Below are 23920 nucleotides of genomic sequence, written 5' to 3' on the forward strand. Positions count from 1 at the left end.
ACTGCAACATATGCATCAAATAAGCAAGAGTTCCTTCAGTGCTGTTGCAGACTATGCTTTACCTGTCATGTCTGTGACAGTAGAATTGCTGCTGAAGTGTCAGAGAATGAAGCTTCCACTGCCATTACAATGCTGTATCTGTTCTATGGAGGAGGGAGCTTGTACTTCTGCCCATACTGTATCTGTTCCATGAGGAAAGGAAGCTTGCACTGCTGTTGCCTAGATGTACATGTTGTGTGAGGCATGTTTGCTGTTCTTCAATGAAGATGAAAAACTAGCCAACTGAGGTATCTGTTCTTTGAGAAAGGCAAACTGCTCATGTCCTGCTAAGCCTCTTTTGTGAGTGAATCTTACACTGCTGATGTAGCGGTGTACATAATCCGTGAGGGAAGGTAGTTTTCGTAAGTTTCAGAGGCAGTTAATCACAACCACTATTGTGCACCTATCTGTTGGTGCAAGGGTGTATATTGGGCTTTGGGATCTGACCATGATTGTGAACATCCAGTTAGTGTACCAGTCTTCTTTGAAGACCTGCAGAGTAGGTTGTCTCCTTTCCAAGAAAAACATTGGCCATTTGTCTATTCAGAGGTTTGGGGAGGACCATGAGATGGTATTTACATAGCAGTTTGTGTGAAACTGCATTCTGTTTCTTTCACATAGCAATGTTGCCTCTATTTGCATTAAGATATATGGAAATGTCTGGGCAGCTCTAAAATACTTTGCCATTTTCTTCTTGTGTTTGCTGCTTTCTGTATCTCAAGGTCAAAACACTGAATTGTGTTGATTTCCATTTTGTTATGAGACTAATGCCCAGACTACTAGTCACAGTTTCAGACCTCTTACAATAGTTTAGATGGTTAATGTCCCTGCACCAAAGCATTGAATGTAATGTTCGATCTCACATTGCAGTCTTATTCAGATCGCCTAAATGAATAATGCCTTTGTTACATGTATGCTTTTATAACCTTTGCGTCTACTTGTGTCCTTACTTTTGTGCCTACCGGAAGGCCCCTTATCTGCTGTACAGGGGGATAGAGGTGCGGGTGTTTACTTCAACTCGCTGTCTCTCATCCTCTTCCTGCCTCAGACTAGTTTCATCTACCCTTTCAATTATATCCCATTAGGTGTCATTGCATTATGGTGCTCCGTCACATGGCGGTGGGTGAGGAAACAGCTCCTGGGGACCATGAATCGGCTTCAAGCCATCTAGATGGTTCAGTGCTTATTAGATCAGCAGTGTATCCAGCTAAAGCCACACTTACACATCACTCTATAACAGTACATATTAGACACAATTTCAGTCACATGCGCAAAACAGATCAAAGCCATACAGTTGTCTGTTTGCTCCCTCAGTGATGCATCATTTCAAGATATACTGACAAATTATATCCTATCATCAACCTACATATCCTTTGTGAACACTTAATTAAACCTACCAAATTCAAAAATACTGAGAATTACATCAAGGCCGCATCATTGCAAAATGTAGCTCTAAACTTACTAACAACTTGAAGCATTTGGAATATCATTTATATATTTTCTGTTTAATAGGGAGGAAGAAAGAGGAATCACTGGTTCCTTGCGGAGTAGATCGCCAGTGTGTGAAAGGGTTTTATGGTCCAGTTAGCTTAACTTTTCTTTCTTGGAGTTGTAGGTTCTGCCTTATGGCATTGCACTCTGTTAGTATCATGCAATAGTGTCAACTATTCTGTGGCTTTTACCTAGGTTACTCTCAGTGACTAAGCCTGGTCTGCTGATGTTAGGTGTGGGCTTATGCTAACCTGCTCTCCTGGGCCTGTCTTCCCTACATTACTGTGAGGCGGAATGGTAATAGATTGGATAACATAGTCCAGACTAGGTCACTGAGGCCCTGTGCTGACTGGCCTTACTTTTCCAAATTACTGAAAACGAATACCCCTAACCTGTCATTTACCGCTATCTAGTTGCCCCAGATCATTCTGTTTTTTTTTTGTTTTGTTTTTTTGTTTTGTTAAAGTACACCTCATTTCTTGTTGGGAAATCTCAGACTTACACCCCATATCATTATTGAATAAGTTACACCCCTGACTAACACCTCACCAGGGTAGTAACATCCAAATAGCACCTCAGAGCTCTTAGCCTAACGTCCCTAACATAAAAAAAGGCTATGAACAGTGTGCAGTACATTTAGAAGCAAATATTTAATACCCTGAGTGTGCTTGTTGATCTTTAAGTATCATTAGTATAGACCATTAAAAAACAAAGTAATCCTTAACATAATGAAATTATTCATTAGGAAGAGAAGTATTTAATACGCAGATTAAATAAATTGAAATATGACCTTGTTGTAGCCAGCAAAATATTTAGAGTCTTTAACCCTTACAGCGATCTCTTGTCATGATCTGCAGATCCCAATCTTGAATCTTGGCAAAGTCAGCTCAGAGTGGTTGGTAAATTAAGCACCATTAAACTCAGTAAAAGGAACACCTGTTAGTTACAGTGCTTACAAATGGCAGACGCACTGGAATGAGTTCATGCCTGCACTGGACAGAACACTTTTTGAAAGTAATATCACACACTACTCCTGTCTGTGATGGGAGCTAATGCACACAGGGACCACTATTGCGCTGTTTTATATAACACAAGCAAAATCCCTCAAATGTCAGATTGAGCTAGTACCTTCCAGGATCCTGTTAGTTGGGAAATGGCCTTTACGAAAAGGTTTTTATCCCGTACCGTTACCGCGCATTTTTTACCACTCATGTTTTTAGAACGCATATGCTTCTACAACATATGCCTTTACCACGCATTTAAGGTAAGGTCGTTGCATAGGTGATTTCCCACCACAAATACATTGTTGATATATATACGTATATACATAAACAATGCGTGTTAAAGGCACACATTGTAAAAACATCTGCATTCTAAAAAAAATGTGGGGCAAAAAAATGCGTGGTAAAGGCATCCAGAGTATTTCCTTGCGTTGTTCTGTCATACACACTGTTAGTTCATCCAGTAATGTATTGAAGGTTGTAGCCCAACTTTTAAAGTCTCCTTCAGAGCCACTAGACATTTCTGATTTGTAAGGTTTTTTTTTCTTCAGTTCTTTTTTTTTTAGCTGAGAATCATGACAATAGTTGGGGCACTCCATCTAAGAAACTTATTATCACAACGCTGCCATTTTGTCTTCAAGACTTAGTCTCACCATTTTATTTGTATTGATCCTACAATGTCCCTTCAGATGCTTCACCTTCAATAAATCAAGCAGTATTTATATAGCGCAACACTGTGACTCCTAGGGGTGTTTGGGCGCTGATGTCTCGGTAGAACAGCCAGGTCTTGAGTCTCTTTCTGAAGTCCGCCAGGGAGGATGCTGTACGGTGGTGGAGTGCTAGGTTCTTCCATGTTTTGGCAGCTATATAGAAGCAACGACCACCGATGTGGCAGATTCTGGTAATGTGTGCGACTGCCGGAGAAGAGCCGCCCAGTTGTCCAGAAGGTTGATGGAAGCTCAGTCAGTGTTTGATGTAGGATGGTCCTTAATCATGGAAGGCTTTATCGACGTGTGTAAGGATCTTGAACTGTCATCTCTTCTAAATGGGGAGCCAGTTGAGCTTTCTGAGGTGGGGGGTGATGGTACCATTTGGGGAGGTCCAGATGAATCTGGCTGCATTGTTCTGTATGGTCTGGAGTCTTCTAAGGAGCTGGGTAGAGATGCCAGCATAGGGAGTGTTGCCATAGTTGAGGCAGCTGGTGACAAGGACCTGAGTGACGGTCTTTCTGGTGTCGACAGGGATCCACCTGAAGATTTTGCAGCGCCTGCAGAGTGTGTGGAAGCAGGAGAAGGCAACCACGCTGACTTGTCATTTCATTGTCAGTTGGATGTTGAGGATGATCTTAAAGTTGGGCGCATGGTCTGATGGTGTGGGACTGGGTCCAAGTTCGGCTGGTCACCAGCTGTGGTACCATGTGGAGGTGGTGTTCCTGAAGTCTGTACTTCTGCCTCGTTGGACTTGAGTTTAACCAGTTGTCTCTCATCTAGTTTGTTACCTTGGTCATGGCATTGGAGAAATTGGTTCTGCCGTTGTTGAGGTTCTCGTGAGCAAGAGGATACGTTGAGTGTTGTCTGCGTAGAAGATTATGTTGAGGCTGTAGGATCTGACGACGTCTGCAGGGGGGTCATGTAGATGTTGAACAGGGGGGGGGCTGAGGGAGGATCCTTTGGGTATGCCGCATGTGATGATCTTGGGTGCTGAGGTGAAGCGAGGTAGCCCGATACCCTGTGTGCATCTTGTAATGAGGGAGGGCGTCTTGCTGTATGGCGATGTGATGTCTGTTGATGAGGGTGCATAGGAGATGTGTCATATGCTATAGAGAGGTTGAGGAGGATCAGAGCCACAGTTCCTCTGCTGTTAAGGAGAGTTCTAATGTAGTCTTTGGCAGCGATCAGTGCGCTCCCGGTGCTGTGGTTGGCCCAGAATCCTGATTGCGAGGCATCCAGTTGGAGGCTTTGTTCCAGGAATTCATTTAGCTGTTGGTTGATGGCTTTCTCCAGTACTTTCGCCGGGTACGTGATCAGGGAGATCGGTCGATAATTTTTGTGGTCGCTGGGATCTGCAGTGGGTTTTGTTAGGAGAGTTCTGACGTCCCCGTGTTTTTTAATTTGTCCGGGAAGGTTGCTGTGAATATGGAGGTGTTGAGGATACTGGTGAGGTCCATGCTGATCCGGTTTGTGATGTGGTTGAAGAGGTAGTGGGGCAGCTATTAGAGGGCTCCCCGGAGTGGATGGAAGACATGATGGCTGTGGTGGTCCTGGCGTTGAGCGTAGTGATAGTTTGGCTGGTGTTTGCTGGTTGGTTGAGGTAGAGGGTGGTGGGTTGTGGGTCGAAGTTTCTGTACATGGTGGCAATTTTGTTGTGCAAGTAGTCTGGGAGGCTGTGTCAGAGCTCTTGGAAGTGGTGGATGCTTTTCTCTGTGGCTGTTGGGTAGGATAACTCTTTTACTATTTTGAAGAATTCCTTAGGTTGGTTGACTGCGGAGTTGATGCGGGCGGTGATGATGCGGGCGGTGATGGTTGCTTTCCTGGCTTCCTTGATATGCAGGTAATAGTTGCTAAGGGCTATCTTGTAGATGACTCTGTCAGTGGGGTTCTTCATGACGTGCCATCTTTTCTCCAGTTGGTAGCAGTTGCGCTTGGTGGACGTGAGCTCTTGGGTGTCCCAGCTGTCTTGTTTTGTGGTTTTGTAGTCTTTAGTAGTTTTCAGGGGGGCGACACTGCTGTGGGAGGAGGTTTGAGGCTCAGTGATGGTGTGCTTGGTGTTGCAGGTGGTGTAGTGTACAATGGCGTGGTCCGTAGAGTTGAGTTCGGTTGTGTTTCATTCTGTCGCTGGAGGTGAAAATGGTGTCAAGTGTGTGTCCGGCCTTGCACGTTGGTTCAGTGACCAGTTTGATGAGGCCAATGTTGTTCAGGTTCTCCAGGAGGGCAATGGAGTTGGCGTTGTTGGGGGTCGTCAAGGTGGAAATTAAGGTGGCCGAGTAGGACATAGTGGTTGGAGTCTATGGCTGGGGGGGTGCATTGAGGTTGGAGATGTCGCAGAAAGTTGATTGGGGTCCTTGGGGTCTGTAGATGAGGGTGCCCCTTGTGGTCTTTGCGTCTGTCTGTAGTTTGAATTTGAGGTGTTCAATGAGAGGTGTGGGGTCATCGTTGGTGATAGTACATCTGATGGCTTCCTTGAAGATGATGCCATTGCTTCTACCTTGTTTGTTGGTGCTGTTGGGTGTATAATTGTGTAGCCTTCTGGAGTGGCAGTGGTGATGTTTGGGTTCGAAAAAAGGTTGAGCCACATTATGGTGAAGAAGGCAACATGCGTGGGGAGGGTGTTGATGGTGACCCAGATTTCCTTGGCGTGTTTGCAGAGGAAGCAGGCGTTGAGCAGGATACGTTGGAGTGGTTCTGGGTCATACGTTGTCTTCTTGGAGGTGGTGGCTTAGGATCCTTCATTGGCTGTGGTGCATGAGAAATGGCAATGTAGGCGGGTGATTGTCCTTTGGTTGAATGAGGAGTGGTGGCGAAGCAGCTAGAGTTTCGGTATCCAGAGCCCACGTCCAGGAGTTCCTTGGTAGTGTTTTGAAGGGCTAGGGGTCCTGGCGCCAGACACAGTCTAATCACGGACGGGTGCATACAGGCTTGCCTTTGATGCACTGGTGGCGCTGCCACACAGTGGCCTGCATTTGTAGTCCTGGTAGGTTGGAGGGGCTAAAAGGGAGGCAAGAGTGTGGGGGAACAAGTACAGTGGGTGCTGGAAAAAGCCGGGAGGAGGTGATGACTGAAAGCAAGTCACCCAGTGCAAATAGGGCAAAAAGAGGTCACAAGAGAAATAAAACTAAAAACGAACAAAATAAAATATGGAAACAAATTGAAGAGAAGAGGTCAGGGGACGGTGGAGGACATCAAGCCGGTGGTGGTCACCCAGGACCGAACCACCTGATGAGGTTGACGAGGCTGGTGGCAGGAGTGGCTGGAGAGCAGCGCACTGGACCAGGAGGTCTCGCGTCCTATTCTTCTTGTTAGCATTTATTTGTGTATGCATGTGGTGTTTAACATGTATAACAACGCACTGAACACAGGTTCCTCCATGCTTTTCTTTATTCTTATGCAGTCGACCACAAAAATTGAATTCACTATTTCATCTCAACACCCTTATGTTTATCTCCTAATTCTCTGGTTAAGGGGTCATCACTTGTTATGATGTTCCTAACATTAAATCTTAGTTCAAAGACAAATTAATATTTTTATCTGGAAGTTTTCATTTCTTGTAACAATTCCATGCATCTTTGTTGTTTTGATGTAAGCTCACTAATGCAATGTGGTTCAATGTGCTGTAAAGAGGTACAAAAATAAGTATGCAACGGCTTCTCAATAAAAGCATAAGTCCTAAATATCTTTGCATTCTGAACTTGCCAAAGATGGGGCAGTGTTGTTCTCTACAATGACAAGCCTAGTTTCTGGATGCTGTGGCTCTTTGTATTTAGGCAAGATCCCTTTGTCAAGGTTTGAACAAATGTTGACTCCTGCAGAACCAAGGCTTTTCAAGAACTTGATCCAAAGGTGCTCGAGTCCCTTAAGCATTACAGTGGAGACAGAAGGAGACAGTCAGTACAAAAATGATGACACTGAAATACTCCTGTGCCCTGAGTTTAGATGGAATAGAGTGTCCCATGTCAATAACTGATGGTTTCTGAACGAAAGAAGCCGTTGACTGAAGCAGGCTGACCCATATCCCCTTAAAGTTGGTATACAATCCAATATAGTTGCCATGAATGGTGTAAGTGCCATCAGTGTCAAACTGTGATAAGTTGCCCTGGCATATGCTGGTCACTAGTTAAAGTGGCCACCTTGCACCAGTCCAATTCGACTCTTATGGTAGATAGGTTTAAGACAACCTTTTAAAGAAAGCTATCCTAGTGGTAGCTGTGAAGAGCAGCCTTCAGGCTAAGTCTCTGAGGAATGTAAAGCAGCTTGTTTGTATTTGTATTTGTATGTGGATTTATTAAGCGCGATTGATGCCCGGGGGCGTCCAAGCGCTGAGGGACCGACAGATGTATAGGCAGAGGCGGGGATGGTTACCAGAATTATTGTGGGGAGTTGAAAAGAAGAGTCTTGAGCTGTTTCCGGAATGAGGTAAGATTAGAATTGGCTCTCAAATGAAGAGGAAGGGCGTTCCATAGCTTGGAAGCGTTATGGGTGAAGGTCCTACCGCCTGCTCTGGCTCTTTTTATTCTGGGTGCGGTGGCCAGAAAAGTCTGGTTTGACCGTAGGTTTCTGCTTGGATGGTAGTGAGAGATTAGGTCGCGGGTGATGATTGGGCCTTTGTCCCAGAAAGCCAAGTGGGCAATACACAAGGCTTTGAAGTGGATTCTTTGGCGGACTGGCAGCCAGTGTAGACTGGTCAGACTAGCTCTGACGGATTGTCGGCGTGGGAGCTGGAGCAGTGTCCCAGCTGCACAGTTCTGCACTGTTTGAAGTCTCCGCAGTGTGTAGTCTGGTGCAGCGAGGTATAGGAAGTTATTGAAGTCCAGGCGGGACTGGATCAGACCCTGGATGGCCACTTGTTTTGCCTCCATGGGTAAAAGATGAAGAATTTTTTTGAGCATTTTAAGAAGGCCAAAACAGGTGGCGGAAAGTTTGGTAGCTTGTGTGTCGAATGACAGGGATTTATCGAGCCACACCCCAAGACTCCTGATGTTGTCCTTGGGTGTTGGGGGGGGTGCCCAGACAGGGTGGCCACAGGGAATTGAAGGAGCTAGGATTCGCGGGACCTAGAAGCATCAGCTCCGTCATGTCCCCGTTTAGCTTGAGTGATGAGGAAGACATCCAGCTCTTTACTTCCTCAAGGCATTTACAGAGTCCCCCGCTCATGGGAATGTTGGCCTCGTGTGCCAGTGAGACCACCAGCTGGGTGTCGTCCGCATAGGAGATGATCTTAACTCCATACGGACGAACAACCTCAGCCAGTGGCCTCATATAAATGTTAAATAGCGCCGGGCTTAAAGAGGAGCCTTGTGGGACCCCGCACCTTAAAGGTCTGCTGGTAGATACTGATTCACCGTTGAATACCTGAAAGGATATGTCTTTCAGGAAGGACTCGAACCATAGCCAAGCCTGGTGCTTGACGCCAACATTAGACAGACGGTTCAGCAGGATGTCATTGCTGACCGTGTCAAAGGCCGCGCTGAGGTCAAGGAGGATCACTGCCACTGAACCTCCTTGGTCCAAGATTTTTCTGGATTCCTCGGTGACCTTGAGGGCGGTCTCGGTTCCGTGCTTTGGTCGGAAGCCTGTCTGGGTGGAGTCTAGCAGTTGGTTGGTTTCTAGGAAGGTGACCATAAGGCTGTTGATGTATTTCTCCAACACCTTGCTCAGCCAGGGAAGCAGGGAGATTGGCCGATAGTTGCTGAAGTCTAATGGGTCCAAACTGGGTTTCTTCAGCAGTGCTTTAACCATGGCTCGTTTCCATCCAGGAGGGACCGTGCCGGAGGAGATAGAGGCATTCAGGAGGTCTATTATGATGGGTAGGGTGACCTGAGATGCCGACATTATAATGTCTGGTGGGGCTGGGTCGTTGGGGGAGCCAGATTTGACTTTCCGGGCTACAGTTTCCAGAGACGCCAGATCTAGGGGGGGGAAGTGAGCTAGTGTAGTGGGAGTCTGTAAGGTAGGGTGTGCCAAGGCTGTGTTAGTCGAGGCTGGAACGGAGGTGGCCAGGGGGGGAAAGGAGGCGTAGATTTTGTCGATTTTTTTTGGTGGAAAAAGGCTGCCACATTGTTGCAATGCTCTGTGGATGTGGTTACAGGTAGGCTGGGTGGTAGCTTGGAGAGATTTTTTACTATTAGGAAAATCTCCCTAGGTTTTGATTTGGCTGACATGATTTTGTTAGAAAAATATGCCGCTTGAGTGGCTTTGATTTCTTCTTTGTACTCTTTAAGTAGCGTTCGGTATTGGGTTTTTCCTATTGGAGAGAAGTCCAGATGCCATTTCCTTTCAGCTTTGCTGCATAGGCGTTTCTTTGCCCTAAGGGCCTCTGAATACCATGGTGCCGATTTGTGGGAACGTTTTAGTGGTTTTTCTTTTGGGGAGAGTGTTGTCAAGGGATTGGGTGATCCAGTCTTCATAGGTCTGGTCAGCTAGGCGTGGATCCTTATTATGGAGAGGAGGGTTGCTAGCGAGTTTGCTCATCCATTTGTCGACTGGAAGGCAGGACCAGGCTCTGGCTATTCGTACTGTGGGTTTAATGGTTGGGGGTTTGAGTGTGGTCCAGGTGAAGGGGACTAGTAAATGGTCAGTCCATGGAAGGGGGATTGGTAGGCTAGATGTAAGATCTGCGCAATTGCTGAACACAGGGTCCAGCAAATGGCCTTTGACGTGAGTGGAGGACCTAACGATTTGGGTTAGCTGCAGCGCTGCTAGGTCATTTATCATCATAGTGGCTATGTGATCGGTTGTGGAGTCAAAGTGGCAGTTAAGATCCCCTAACAGGGTGAAGTTCGAGGAAGTGCTGACTCGTTCCGCCACAATCGAGGCGAGAAGATTGTGGAATTGTTTGGGAGGGCCTGGAGGGCGGTAAATTAGAGTACCTGTGAAGCAGGTGTTAGGGGAGAGTTCGAGGCAGAAGGCTAGGGTCTCGCAGTCAGGGATGGTCTCCGGAATTACTCGACAGAGGAATTGGTCTTTATAGATAAATGTAAATGTTGTAGATTTGTAAAGCGCACAGCTGCCCCAGCAACGGGGCGTCCCGGCGCTGTAGACCGCTGGGGAACCCGTCCTGGCTATCCCTGTGAGATGGTCCCTTTCTGGGAATCTCCAAGGTGAAACCAGGCATCCCTGGCGTCTGTGGGGGGCCGTTGTAGAGATGAGGCAAGCTTAATGCCCAGAGTTGCCGAGTGTGTTCCTGGTTAGAGTAGGTACCGAGGCGAGAATTATCGAGTCCGTTTTGACCCTGGTCCACGACCCTGCCGCGTCGGGAATTGAACCCTGGTCCCTGGCCGATTCTCTGCTTACGGGTCTGCCGCCTCTAACTAGTGAGCCACACCTCTCCAGATAATAGCTAGACCTCCTCCTCTGCCCTCAGGGCGGTCCTGCCGAATGATTTGGAAGCCGGGAGGGAGGGCTGTGATTACCGCGGGGTCCGAATCTGTGGCCAGCCATGTTTCTGTTAGGAAGACAATGTCTGGCATACGTTCTTCCAGCAATAATGCGAACTCTGCCCTGTGTTTGGGCAGGGATCTGCAGTTGAGCAAGAACATGCGGTACTCATGTGAATGGTCCGGAGCCGGCTTAGGTTTAAGGGTTGATTGGCAGGAGGGGCAGGAATGTGGGATGTTTTCTGCATGAAACTGGGACTGAAGGCAATCTCTGCCGGTGGGTCTTAATCCCATGAGAGTTTCCGAGTTGTAATGTCTGAGTTTTATAGCCGGGGATATAGGGGGGGTGGCCCTAGGCCCGGTCTCGGCACGGACGTGCACAGACGAGCTTGCCTTATGCGCGCCTTCGGCGCGCAATCGTCGCGCCCGCTGCGCTCGTCCGCTGCGCTTCCGGTACATGCACATGTTTTGAAGAAGGGGATAGGTGAAGGCGTGGCCTCTAGTGGGCGTGCCCAATCAGGGTGAGGGGAGATAATTAGGCGGGAAATGCGGCGATTTCGCCCTTCCCAGTGCTCGTTTTCAGCGTGGAAGGGTGCCTGCACACAGAGGATGTGTCCCAGGAGGGGTGAGTGAGTTAAAATCCAAGTGACACAAATACAGTATTTTAAGTTTTAAAACAGTGAATAGTTCTGTCTCCTTCTACTCCCGGCTGCGCCTCAGGAGGGTCCAAGTTATCTGACTCGCTAGTAGTTCAGCGCGTTTTTATAGCTAGGACTAAGGGGGCGTGGCCTCTAGTGGGCGTGCCCAATCAGGGCGAGGGGAGATAATTAGGCGGGAAATGCTTTACCTTATCTCTTGAATTACCAAATTAAAGGACACCACACAGGTATATATATCAAATATATATGTATTTCTAGACACACTCTACTAATCTATTTATGAGATTAGAAGTCAGGAACACATTCAAATATCAACGTTTCACAATAAGTTGAGCACAAATATGGCTGGGGCCCTAGGGGCGTACCAGACCATATTCTGAAAAAGAGGTTTAGGAACGTCGACTTGCAGAGGGACAAGGCCTAGGGCCTGTAGAATCGCTGGGGCTTCAGTAATCCACCCAAGGCAGGTAAGTAAAAGACCCACGAGAGACGCGTGCAGTGTGAGAACACAGCCGCGGGTTCCCTATTGATTTCAATGGAGCAAGTCGCGGTTGGATTTTTAAAGTTTTAGGGTACTTCGAGGAAGTCTACAAGCAAGCCACTTACAAGGTAAGTAATTCGAGTGCCAACACGTATTAGGGCACCGGAGTGCACGAGTTACCTCACCCAGGGAAGCCGGATGCATAGGTGTCTTTTGGTGTCGGGTCGTGTCGCTGTTTTCTATGGAAGCCAAAGAAGATTTGCTGCTTGCGAAGACTGGAGAAGTGTCCGGTGGAATCCAAGGCTGTATTGAAGATGAAGATTACCTGAAAGTAGAAGGGACAGTGTTCACAGTCACTTGCCAGTGACCCGGTGCCAGGAAGATGGGTGCCCACGGAAGTCGGTGATTTCAGGTGATCACAGGTGTTTTGACTCTTCGCCCACGAGGTCCAGGAGGCATCGACGATGACAAGCAGCTGGATTCGGAGTGTCCCATGACGTCTGCAGCTTACTGAGGTGTCGGCAACCGGATTGGAGCCAACAAGCCTTGGCAACAGCAAGTCTTGTGGAAAGTGAATAAAGTCAGTGGTGCAGACCAGCAAGGTCTGAGGGACTCACCCAGCGAGGGTGAGTGAGGGCAGGCCTAGAGCAACCAGGGGAGCCCTTTGGTTCGATGAGAAAGTCTTCAGGTGACCCACAAGCCAACGGGCAAGGGATCGCGAAGACTCCTCGTGAGGAAATGCTTTACAGGAGCCCACGGTCACTCGGGACAGGGTAGGCCTCTGATTTTCGGTGCACAACCTTCTGGAGGCTTGGGCCACAAATGGTCCAATGCACAAGTTCGTAGACCGTTGTGAAGAGGTTGCACTTGACAATAGTGCACGGTACCCGGGTATTGCTGTTCCTCGTCACTCGTGGGGTCCACTCGCCTCAGCTCTGCTGGGGACTCGCAATGGCCGTCAAAGTCAGGAAATCCTCTTCCGTGGCTGCAGGGACTTCGGACTCCGGCGGGAGCGGGAAAGTTTGCGACCGTTGATTAGAGTTTCTGGTGCCTGCCAAGCAGGGGAGTCACTTCTTGACTCCAAGGGAGATTCTTCAGTCTTCCAAAGGTAGTGGAACATCGAAGGGCCAGGATTCTTCTTGTAAAGCGTCGTCCAGGGTTATCTAGTTTGCAATGGCAAGGGTTCCCTATCTTATACTAAAAGAAAGGGAGGGACTAGCTTTAGGACCACTCCTCTGGGAAGGTCAGGGTAGGGGTTGTTTACACCCACTTCCCTTTGTCCAGTTTCACGCCAGAGCAGGGACAGGTAGCCCCTGAACCTGTTTGAGCTGGCATATGCACAGAGGAGCCTACTGCTCCCCCAGTGCAGAACTTCAAAGCACTCTAGGAGTGCTCCCACCGAGCCCCAATAAACTAAATCCTGTCTGGAAGGTGGTGACACCTCCCTGTGACAGGATGCCTATTTTTGGGCCTCCTCCACTGCGAGTTTGTCAGCAGCAGGAGGGCAGCCCAGTGTCTGTGCTGGTGGCATCCATTTTGTGATGTCAGGGCTCTTATAGATTTCTACAGTGTTTCCACAGTGGGTACATGTCGTCCCCTCTAGAAGGGTGGGATCATACTCCCACACCAGTTACTGGTGTGGGGTTATGATTCCAAGTTGTTTGACACCAAACACGACATGTTTTGATGCCGTGATTCCAAAGTAAGCATTTACTGGGAGGTTATAATGCATTTAAGAGTATATGGTTTAACCGCATCCACAAACAGCCACAGAGAATAGACTCTGCCAGCTGCAGAGGGGTCCTGCTCATGCAGAGGTAACCCCTCACATTGTAAACCAAGCACCCTGCCCTCAGGATTGATAGGGCCTGCCTTAGGGGTGACTGATAGGTTTATATGTGTGTGTGTTTGTGTGTGTGTGTGTGTGTGTGTATGGAGAGATATAGGGACCTATACCTCGGTGAGGAGTGCTAACACTACCTCACCAAGGCTGCAGTAGCGGGCCTGTGGTGTCTGATTTAGTCTGCCTTCCAGGGGTGGCATAATACATGCTTCAGCCCCTGGTAGGCTGGTGATGTACCTATGCCCTTGGTACCTAGGGTACCATATACTAGGGGCTCATAAGGTACCACAGTATCCAATCGCTAGTGCATCTAATATGCACTCCAAGTTGTTTGGAGAGAACAGAGAGACTGGGACCCTGATTAGCAGGGACCCAGCCAGACAATAGCCAGAAACCAGTGTTAACATCAGAAAAAAAGTGGGGGCAACATAAGTGCAGATCCTGCTCTCCTACACAAACCTTGAAAGGTTTGCTTTATTTTCTGTAGCCTCACACTTAAGGAGTATTCTGCAACAAACAAAATGATGGAAGGAATGCTTGAATAATCGGTCACTAACGATCGTTGAAGGCCAAATTCCAGACCTTTATTTTTCGCCCACCATGTTACTCTAAGCAGGGACCTTCCAAAGCATTTTACTTTCCCCGGTCCACTGCCCTTATTGTGATGGGTATGCTAAGATATATCTACACAAGCTGTATCACACTAATGAGGCCTAACCAGGCTGAAACCGGTCTGGCATTGTTCGCATTCCCATTTGTGGTAAGGGGAACTGGCCTTGCAGTTCAGGTTGGACTGTTTCTATTGGAGAAGGACCAACATTAATTTGCGTTTGGCTGATTCTTTCTCAGGTGGGCAAAACCAAAAATTGAACTGTGATTACCCCATGTAATTTGCAGTGTTTGAGATTTAAGCATTCCACCTGTCACTTTTTTATTTGCCTTAAACTGGCTACTGGGATTATAGACTGCATTAAATAATTGCACTTTGTTTAGCTTTTGTAATGAGCCCATGTAATGTAATGCTCTATTATCTATCATTTACAAGCTACAATACTGTTAGAGTACAGCTTGAAGTTGCAATAAACCCTAGCTTAATTGAGTGCAGGATACCTTTTACCTCACCACTTCAAATCGGACATCCTTTATTTTATGAAGAACTGTGGTTTGAGTTTCTTCTGAAAGTTCCACCTGCTCCTCTAGTGTCCGGTTTTGCTCTGTAGAGCTTTGCCTCCACGAGGAAAGTGAACACAGCCACAGCATCATCATGCATAGGTATTTGAGGATTCCACCATTTCCTCTGCTTATGCCACCCTTCTGCCTTCCCAGATCATTATTATAATGAAACTCATCTGAAGTAGACTATAATCAAAGGACAGTTTGAGGTCATCATACTGCAGTAGGCCTGCTGTGCAGAACAGCTTGGCCTGCCACTATTTCTTCCGATAATCGGTGAAAGTACTGAAGTTGCCATAAAAAGGTAAATCCATATTTGTGGATGTTCTCCCAATGTTGCTGCAGGGAGCTAAGCTACACACTCTTTTTGGGCACTCCATTGTCCTGATGGAAATTTGAAATTTATGGTATTTGTCTTTTATGCTCTGTCTTGTATGCTCTGCCATTGTATGCCATCGCTTGCAAACCATTGCCTCTCTCTGAGTCAGTACCTTCTCTATATGTGCCGTCATTAATCACTTTGTGATGTCTTTTGCTACCCTTCTTAGTCTGTGCCTTTGCTCTGTTTGTGCTCACTTTCCTAAAATGTACCCTATATTTAGAAGTCTGCATTCCTTCCTACATCGCTGTAATTCATTCATGTGATCAACCCCAGATCCTTTGCTTGTAGATTAGATATTTCTTACTATATTCTGTTTTCCACCTAAGTAGGTTTTAGGTGGCTTTGGTGCAAGTTCCAGGTGTGATACCTGTGAGTATGATGATGAAAGCATTTCATTGTATTATGTGAAGGCCAATGTTGCGGTGGTCTGCTACCGTCATTAATCCTCCTGAGCTCTGTGGCTTTCCATTCCTTATGTATTGAAAAAACACACAGCCTGGCAAGTTTTTTTGGCTGTTGATCTATCATCAGTGATGTATCACCCGCCCCCATGACCCACGAGCAGTGCCAGGCCTAACATTACTAAGGATGCTTAGGGACTTACAGGCTTAGTGAAACCAATCGGTCTTTAACAGTAAAGCTTATGAAGCAGTGTATTAATGCCAAATTAAAATGCAAACATGCTGTTTAGAATGGACCAGTTCTGGTCTCTTGTAGGGAGTCTGTGTTGTAAGGTCCAAAAGGAGCACATGATGGACAGAATGCTGATCAATGCAAACATGTACTCCCAGTCACAAAGATCTGGGTTTAATCCATATTTTTTTTGTTTTTTTGCTCGCCAACCCAGTTTGGACCCAGGCGGATGCAAATCAGATTCGACCCTGCTCCTCATGGGAACAGTCCAGCCCTAACTGCCAAGCCAGTTCCTCCCTGTACTGGCTGATATGGGGTGATACCCCAAAACCAGTCCCAAGATGCTTGTTTCCGGTCCAGGGAGGACCTGGCTTGGCTGTTTGAGCTTGACTGTTCCCACGAAGAGCACAGTCCAGACTGATTTGCATATGGCTGGGTCCAAACTTGGGGGATGTAGTGAGCAAAAACACGATAGATTAAACCCAGTTCTTTGTGACTGGAGGTGAGTGTTTGCATTGTTCAGCATTCCGTACATCATTTGTTTTTTACTTTTATCGCCCTAAGTGGGAAAGGTATGCCCAGACGTGGGTTCCGTGCTCACTGCACCCCTGGATTCAAGCTAGCCTTGCTAATTATGGCTGATACCCCGCAACCTGTACCAGGAGGCTTATTTCCGGTCCAGGCACGACCTGGCTTGGCAGTTCAGGCTGGACTGGTACTATGAGTAGCAGGGTCAAGACTGATTTGCACATGGCTGGGTGCAAGCTGGGGTGGTGTCGGGAGCAAAAACAATGGATTAAACACAGATCTTTGTGACTGGGGGTGAGTGTTTGCATTGTTCAGCAGTCCGTCCATCATTTGTTATTTTTGCTTTTGTAATGTCCGGCATCAGTAGGTATTGTATGAGGGGTGCGCAATTCTTGGCAAGTCCCATGACATGAGATGATTTTTAATGTGATGTGAAATGCTTGATGGGGCTTCTTCTCTTAAAAAGTAGGGCCAGCAAGACATGGCTACCGTCATGTAAAAAAGAAATAGCACACAGCAGCTACATGCCCACAGATGGGAAAGAAACACCTACTGACCAAATGACATAGAGCATATGTTCTTTACCTGTGGTCTGGAGGCCCCTGGGGGTTCGCAACTGTGTAAAAAACTAATAACAGATTTTTAAAGTGTATGTAAATGAACAAGCAAAATATAAAATGTAAAACGTTGTGCAAGTGTGAAGAAATTTGAAACTGGTGGCTAAAAATTAAGTTGGTATACTCCAATTGATGCGTGGGAGCAGTGCAATTGCATCAACTAGAATTTATTATAGACAATAGGAGGTCTCAAATTTAGAAAAGCTCCAACTTTACTGTTAATTTTTTTAAAAATTGGTTTGTGAATACAATATGTCATCATTTCTGTATTTGCTGAATGCTTTTTCCTATATTTTTGTGTATTGTTTTGCCATTCAAATAATCGAAATTGCTTGGCAAGCGTACCCAGCTTCCAGGATGACTCCATGGGGGTCGTTGGATTCCAATAATGATTAACTAGGGGTCCACAGAAGTGAAAAGGTTAAGAACCACAGACTTCTAGCATCACACATAATTTGAGCAGGCACTCTCTAATGATAAATTTAGATCAAATGATTGCTGAAATCTGTGGGTTTAAAGGGATGTTTGGATGAGGAAAAGTGTGCATCTTAAAGCCTTTGATTACTGATGTATCCCTTTCTTATTGCACTATTGAGAATAGATAATATAGGGCAACATTTTTCATCTTCCGCAGCGGTGAAAATAGATAATTTAATGTATTCTTGTTTACACATACTTTAACAAACCTAATACGGCTTAGTGTGTAGAACTCGCTTGTTCATGATATGCTTTATGATAAAATATCTATTCATCTCCTGATAAGTGAGTGATGTGGATGTCTGGGCTCTTCACTCCTTATTTTTTTTTTCCTGACTTAATTTTTGCTTTTGTGTTTTTCAAAATGGCCATTCTAATTAAAAAACAAATGCAGATAACTAGATTTGTCGCTGCTCATACTGGCTGTGCCTGTCAAAGACCGCAAAAGCAGAGAGCACTCACTTAATTCTCAGCAGCAGTAACACATTTTCTGGTCTGACCACCTCAAAGCCCTTGGACCTTTAGCATGAAAGAGCCATACCCTTCTTTAATGAGGAACTGCTCCTGCTGCTCTTCAGGGAAATTTATCCCTGGGTGCTCCTAGCCTCAGCCTTGCAGGGCCCAGGACTAAACATCAGTCAGGGGCTGGAGCTATGACACCCCATCTTTTCTCAATTAGTCACATGTTGATGTGGGGCTCATTAATTCTCACTGTTCCACCCAACACCATCCTGTAACTTGTTGGACAAGGGTGGGCTTGAAGCAGGAGAGCCTGAAGGCAGGAAGCGAATGAGCCTCCGCAGTGCATGAGTTTAACTAACAAATGTCACAAAGGCATGTACAGCACAGGCAGCAGTGATAAGTTTCCCTTGCTGAAGTGTTCTATGTGTCATCCTCCTGCAGAGTGTGTATTCTTGCATGCAGATCCTTTGTTTAAATGTTTGCTTGAAATGCTTCTTGGTCAGTGCCCATATGTGAATGTGTTTTCTTGCATTTGTGTGGGCAAGCAGCCTCCTCCATGCTAAAACATCCCTCCAGTCTGTATGTCACTCTCCTGCCCAGAGCATACACTCTTGTATGTATGTACGACATTGGCATTAAAATGGCTCTTCAACCATGTGAAGTTTCACAAAATATGGAATACCAGAGATAAAAACCTAACTGTGGGGAAGAACAGGGTTTTCACAGAACATGTATGAAAATCCTCTTCCCAGAAAGAAAAAATATTTTCTAGAGTCCCCTCACCCACCAGGGTTTCCCCTAGGTGGCATGCTTCATCATTGGGGTCCTCTCAATCCACTGCGGATTGAGGTGTGCTGCGACTTGCGGAACTACGTAGGAGCACTAAGTTGTGGAAAATGTGTAGTGCAGTGAAAGTGGAGTGGAAAAACAAAAAGTTAAAAATACCTAATTGGTGGGCTAATATGTTATTCCTGCCCCTAGTTGGTATGACTAAAATCAGGGATTAGTAATAGGGAAAGTCTAACTATAATGAGTATAGAGTCCCTAGTATTGGGTCCGGCCCAGCTCAATGAGTTTTATGATGCCATGTGACTCATATTTGGGTGACCTGACCCTACCGGCGGACTTCGGACCCTGTAGGCTCAGACGATGCTCAATCTGGTTCAGCGCTGGTGGCCCTGGCCTCTGTGCTTATGCCCCCTACATATATCTGGACTGACGCTGGTCGTACCCTTGTGACCTTCCCCGGCGCCGGTCCCGACGCCGTGACTCCAAGCGTCGCACGTGCCCACCAGTTGTGCCAGCTTCATTTCTGTCCCAGATGAGCTGGATTGGCACCTACTGGCGCCGATAGAACCCTTGGTTTCTGTATTGTTTCTTCAGCCCTATTCTGAAGGGCTAGGCATGGAGAAAGGTTGGGCGGAGTCGCTGGACTCTTTACAAGACCAGCCTCACCAAGACATGGACTGGTGTGAGAAACTGGGTGAGGCCAGTGGACTGGCTTACTGTACAAATTCTGGCCTGCTGCATGGCTACTGAGGGAGGGCATCCTACTCTATAGTGGTGCGAAGTGCAGCTGAGATCCTGGGCTTTGAGCTACCTTCACTGGCAGTCAAGACAAACATCTTGACAGAGTTCCTGCAGCCTGCTGTCTCCTTATTGGAACCCTTGCTGTCTTTTAACGAGGCCTTAACTGATGTCCTACTGGCCACCTGGTCCTAGCCCAACACAGGGGCTCCTGTGAATAGGACAATTGCCCACCACTGCATGACACATCTTTCCTCACCAACCACCCTACCCCCAAGAGCTAGGTGGTCCAAACCTCTACCTCCCAAGGCGCGTTTCCCTCCACACCCCCTGAATTGGGAATCCAAGAGGCTGGATTGCTAGGTTAAGAAAATGTTTCTCCCTCCAGCCCTGCATTGTGGTCGGTGAACACAGCATGCTTATTGGGCCATTATTCCCAAACTTTATGGGAAATGCTTGCACAAGTGCTGCAACAAGTTCCAGAGGAGGCCCGGACCATCCTCTCCCAAGCAGTGTCAGACTGAAGTGATGCAGCAAAGTTTGCTATCCGTTTTGGGCTCGACATGACCGACTCACTAGGCAGAGCAATTTCAACTACAGTGACTGTTAGAGACTACACCTGGTTGAGGACTTCTGGCTTTTTGGGGGATGTCTAGTCCTCTCTCATAGATATGCTCTTTGATGGCACTGTCTCTTTGGAGATGAGGCAGACATGGTGCTGGAGCACTTTAAGGACTCCTGGGCTACGGACAAGTGTTTGGGCCTCTCAGTGGGCTCTCGTCCCCAGTCTACATTTTGCCCCTTTAATGTCTATGGTAGAGGCTTTCAGCTGGGCCAGCCATATCCCTGCCACAAGACCACGCAAGTCCAACAACCTCCGCGGGGTCGTGGCTCGTTCCGGCTGCATGGGTTGGACGGCCAGAAGCTGGGTCAGGGGTGCCAGTCATTCCCTATCTCGCCGACTGGCTGCTAAAGGCGAGTTCGCCTCAGGCTGTCGTCTTCCACCTCCAGACTGCAGCGAACCTTCTGCACTTGTTGGAGGTACTCTATCAACATCCTGAAGTCACACCTGACTTCCCCTCAGACGCTCCTTTTCATCTGTGCAGTTTTGGTCTATCCTCCTGAACGGCAAGTCCAGGATATTCAGGCTATGATACCAATGTTTCAGCCTCTATCGTGGATTTTGGTGAGAATGACTTTGAGGCTGCTGGGCCTTATGGCCTCCTGCATCCTGCTAGTGACTTAAGCCAGATGGCCTATGCAGGCTCTGCAATGGGAGTTGAAGTTCCAGTGGGCTCAGCATCCGGGAAATCTCTCTGACATGGTCCAGATCTCGGAGAGAACTGCACAGGACCTGCAGTGGTGGCTACCAAACTGTGATTGGGTCAGAGGCAGAGACCTCTCCCTTCCTCAGCCAGACCACACAGCAGTGACAGATATGTCACTCCTGGTATGGGGTAACCAGCTAGGAGAGGTGGAGATCAGAGGACTCTGGTCTCTGGTGGAATTTAATGTCCACATTAACTTGCTGTACTCCGCCCCCGAGTGATTCGCTTGGTATTAAAACTTTCTTCCTTCAGTCAAGGGGAAGCTGGCTCAAGTGTTCACAGACAACACCACGCCATGTGGTACTGCAACAAACAGGGCAGGGTGGATTCGTGGACCCTTTGTCAAGAGGCCATGTATCTCTAGACGTGGCTGGAGTAGTAGGGCATTCCCATGGTGGTTCAACACCTGGCTGTTTCTCTAAACGCCACAGTGGTCAAACTTAGCCCTCGATGCCTAGCGGATCACGAATGGTGTCTCCATCCGGAGGTGGAACATGGTCTCTTTGAGCAGTGGGAAGAGCCTTAGTTATATCTGTTCGCCTCCACCAGGAACACGCAATATCAGCAGTTTTGTGCGCTGGTGTTTCCAAGGCTGTACAAAAGGGGGTGGTGATGGACGGAGCATCAGAACCAATCAAACACTCACACCCGTTCAACAGATCTGGGTTTGATCCATCACCGTTCTTTAGCCCACTCTACACTATATACATATATACAGACAGAATGCTTGCTCTGTAATCCATCCACATCACTCTCTCTTTAGAGAAGCCTTTCTTTGGCCCCATCTAAGTATAAAAAAGAAAACAGCCCTTCTGTCACCGACCTCCATTAGTGCCTTGCAACCACCTCCCCCACACTGACATGCTCTTGAGGAGCTATGTCAGCCGAGCTTTCATTTCCCTGCCTGCTTTTATCAGAAGAGGCCACCATTGACAGACATTGTGACAGCGGACAGTGGATGAATATTGCTTTCTTTCTACTGCCTTCCTCAGGTTTGTGGAAAACTGGGAAACGGCATGTGAGACCGCCAGCTACCTTTTTGCTGCTTAACTGCAGTCTCTGGTGATTTGTGTGCGGCTGGGAACACATGGGAAGCATGCTCTTCAGTTCGATCGAGCAACAGTGTGATTTGAATTGTGTTTAACTGTTGCTGCGTCATAGCAGTGAATAACCAGAATCATGTTCCTGTATACATGCTATTTATGGCTCTTTGTAAGATCCATACATAATTATCTGGTTTTTTGACCTATTAATCATCAATGGTAAGTGTTCCAGGGTGTCTTTGTTTGATGCCTGCTTGGGTTGAGGCCTATTATGGTATCATTCTCTTGGGAGCAGCCTATGCTCTATAAGATCTTTTATATGTAATTGAGTTTTCTGTATTGTGGTCTTCTGCATAGATTGAGAAATGCATGATCGTGTCAGCATGAAAGAAAATAAGTTGCATATATTTGTGAGTACTAAAAAAAGTCTATATAGTTAAACTGGATACAATATTTTGGTTTTTTTTTTTCAGCTTCAAGCCTTGCTTCAGATTTGGTCGAAGCTGCCTCCTAGAGAAGCATTGGAGTTGCTTGATTTCAACTATCCTGACCAGTATGTGAGAGAGTATGCAGTAAACTGTTTGAGACAAATGAGGTATGTACGCATCTGTAAGAAAATAACATTTATGGTGTTTTTTGAAGGTAAGTCACCATGGTTAAAATTATGAATAATAAGGGTTCAAATCTTGCTCTGGATTGTAGTGCTTTTCTGGAGACTTGTACAGAAAGAACATTATCTCCGAATACAAACTGTGAGAAGTTTGCCTGGCATATGCTGTCCTCTAGTTATAGGGGACACCTTGCACCAGTCCAATTTGACTCTTAAGGTTATAGGTTAAAAGACAACCTTTAAAGAAAGCTATCCTAGTGGTAGCTGTGGAGGGCAGCCTTCAGGCTAAGTCTTGAAGCAGTGTTAAGCTTATTGTTTTACCATAGATAACCTCTTGAATGACCAAATGAAAGAGTAGTCCACACAGGTATATATATAAAATATATGTATGTATTCTAAGAATAATCCTACTAATCTCTTTAGGAGGCTGGAGGTAAAAGATACAATTCAAACAAGCATTGATCGTTACAGTAAATAGCACTGGAATCATAGGGCCCCAGGGGGGGACCAAACCATATATTAAAAAAGTGGTATAAGAACCACGACAATTCTACAGACAATGCCTAGGGCATTTAGGGTCGCTGGCCCCTTAAGAAACCACCCAAGGTAGTGAGGAAGGGGGCCCACGGGAGACGCGTGCAGTGGTATAAGCTACTGTCGGGATCTCTATTAAACCCTATGGAGAATGTCGCGGTTGAATTTTACAAGAATTAAAACACTTCTAGCAGGAGTTCAAGTTCAGGAGTTTAAAGTTAAGCTCTTGGAGGGCCCACACCCACGAGAGTACCGAGGTACCCTTGTTACCTGCCCCAGGGAAGCCGGGTGCATAGATCGTTTTCGATGTCGGGTCGATGTCTGGTTTTCAATGGAAAAACAGGAAGAACTGCTGCTAGCAAGAAGCGTCGTCGATGTCGTGAAGATTGAAGATGTAGATCTTGAAGAGAAGGACCTGAAAGCAGAGGGGACAGAGTCTGGGTCACGGCACAGTGACCAGGGAGCTCAGGAGAAAGAGCCCTTCAATGTCTGGTGCTTCCAGGTGGAAGATGAGTAGCTTGGATCAGCAGCCACGGGCTCCGGGAGGCTTCAAGGAAGGCCAGCTTCTGGAGGGCGACTGTCCCACGAAGGATTGAGGGTAATTGCGGTGTTAGTGTCCGGATTGGATCCACTAAGCCTTGGCAACCGCAACCCACGCAAGAATCACAAAACAGCTACTGGTGCAGACCCACAAGGTCTGAGCGAGGAGACTGAAGAGCAGGCCTGGAGCAACCAGGGGAACTCTTGGAAGTGAAGATTGACCTCCGCTAGGGCCCACCAGTCGAGAGACCAGGGACCGCGGGAGGCAGCAATTTGGCGTGCATAAAGATGCGCCCACGGGTCGCCGGAGCGGGTTAGGGCATTGATCTTTGGCACAGATGATGCTGAGAGGTTAGCTCAATAATGGGCCAAAGCACAACTTCCCCACTCGTCTGGGTCGTGTGCTGTGCAAGAGGTGATCGGTGTCCTGGGGTATTGGGGACCTCGGCACCCACGGGGTCCA

The 23920-nt window shown here is 47.0% G+C and overlaps 1 protein-coding gene across 4 annotated transcripts in view; it reads left to right on the forward strand.

The window, feature by feature from the left end:
• The window catches only part of PIK3CB (phosphatidylinositol-4,5-bisphosphate 3-kinase catalytic subunit beta), a 965971-nt gene that overhangs the window by 686598 nt on the left and 255453 nt on the right, over nt 1-23920 (forward strand). For all 4 annotated transcript variants that reach the window (XM_085634521.1, XM_085634524.1, XM_085634523.1 and 1 more), the window contains one exon: nt 22247-22368. In XM_085634521.1, the coding sequence (XP_085490647.1) occupies nt 22247-22368 (122 nt within the window). The remainder of the gene's footprint in view (nt 1-22246; nt 22369-23920) is intronic.

Source organism: Triturus cristatus, chromosome 11 (assembly GCF_964204655.1).
Source record: "Triturus cristatus chromosome 11, aTriCri1.1, whole genome shotgun sequence".
NCBI classification, from domain to species: Eukaryota; Metazoa; Chordata; class Amphibia; order Caudata; family Salamandridae; genus Triturus; species Triturus cristatus.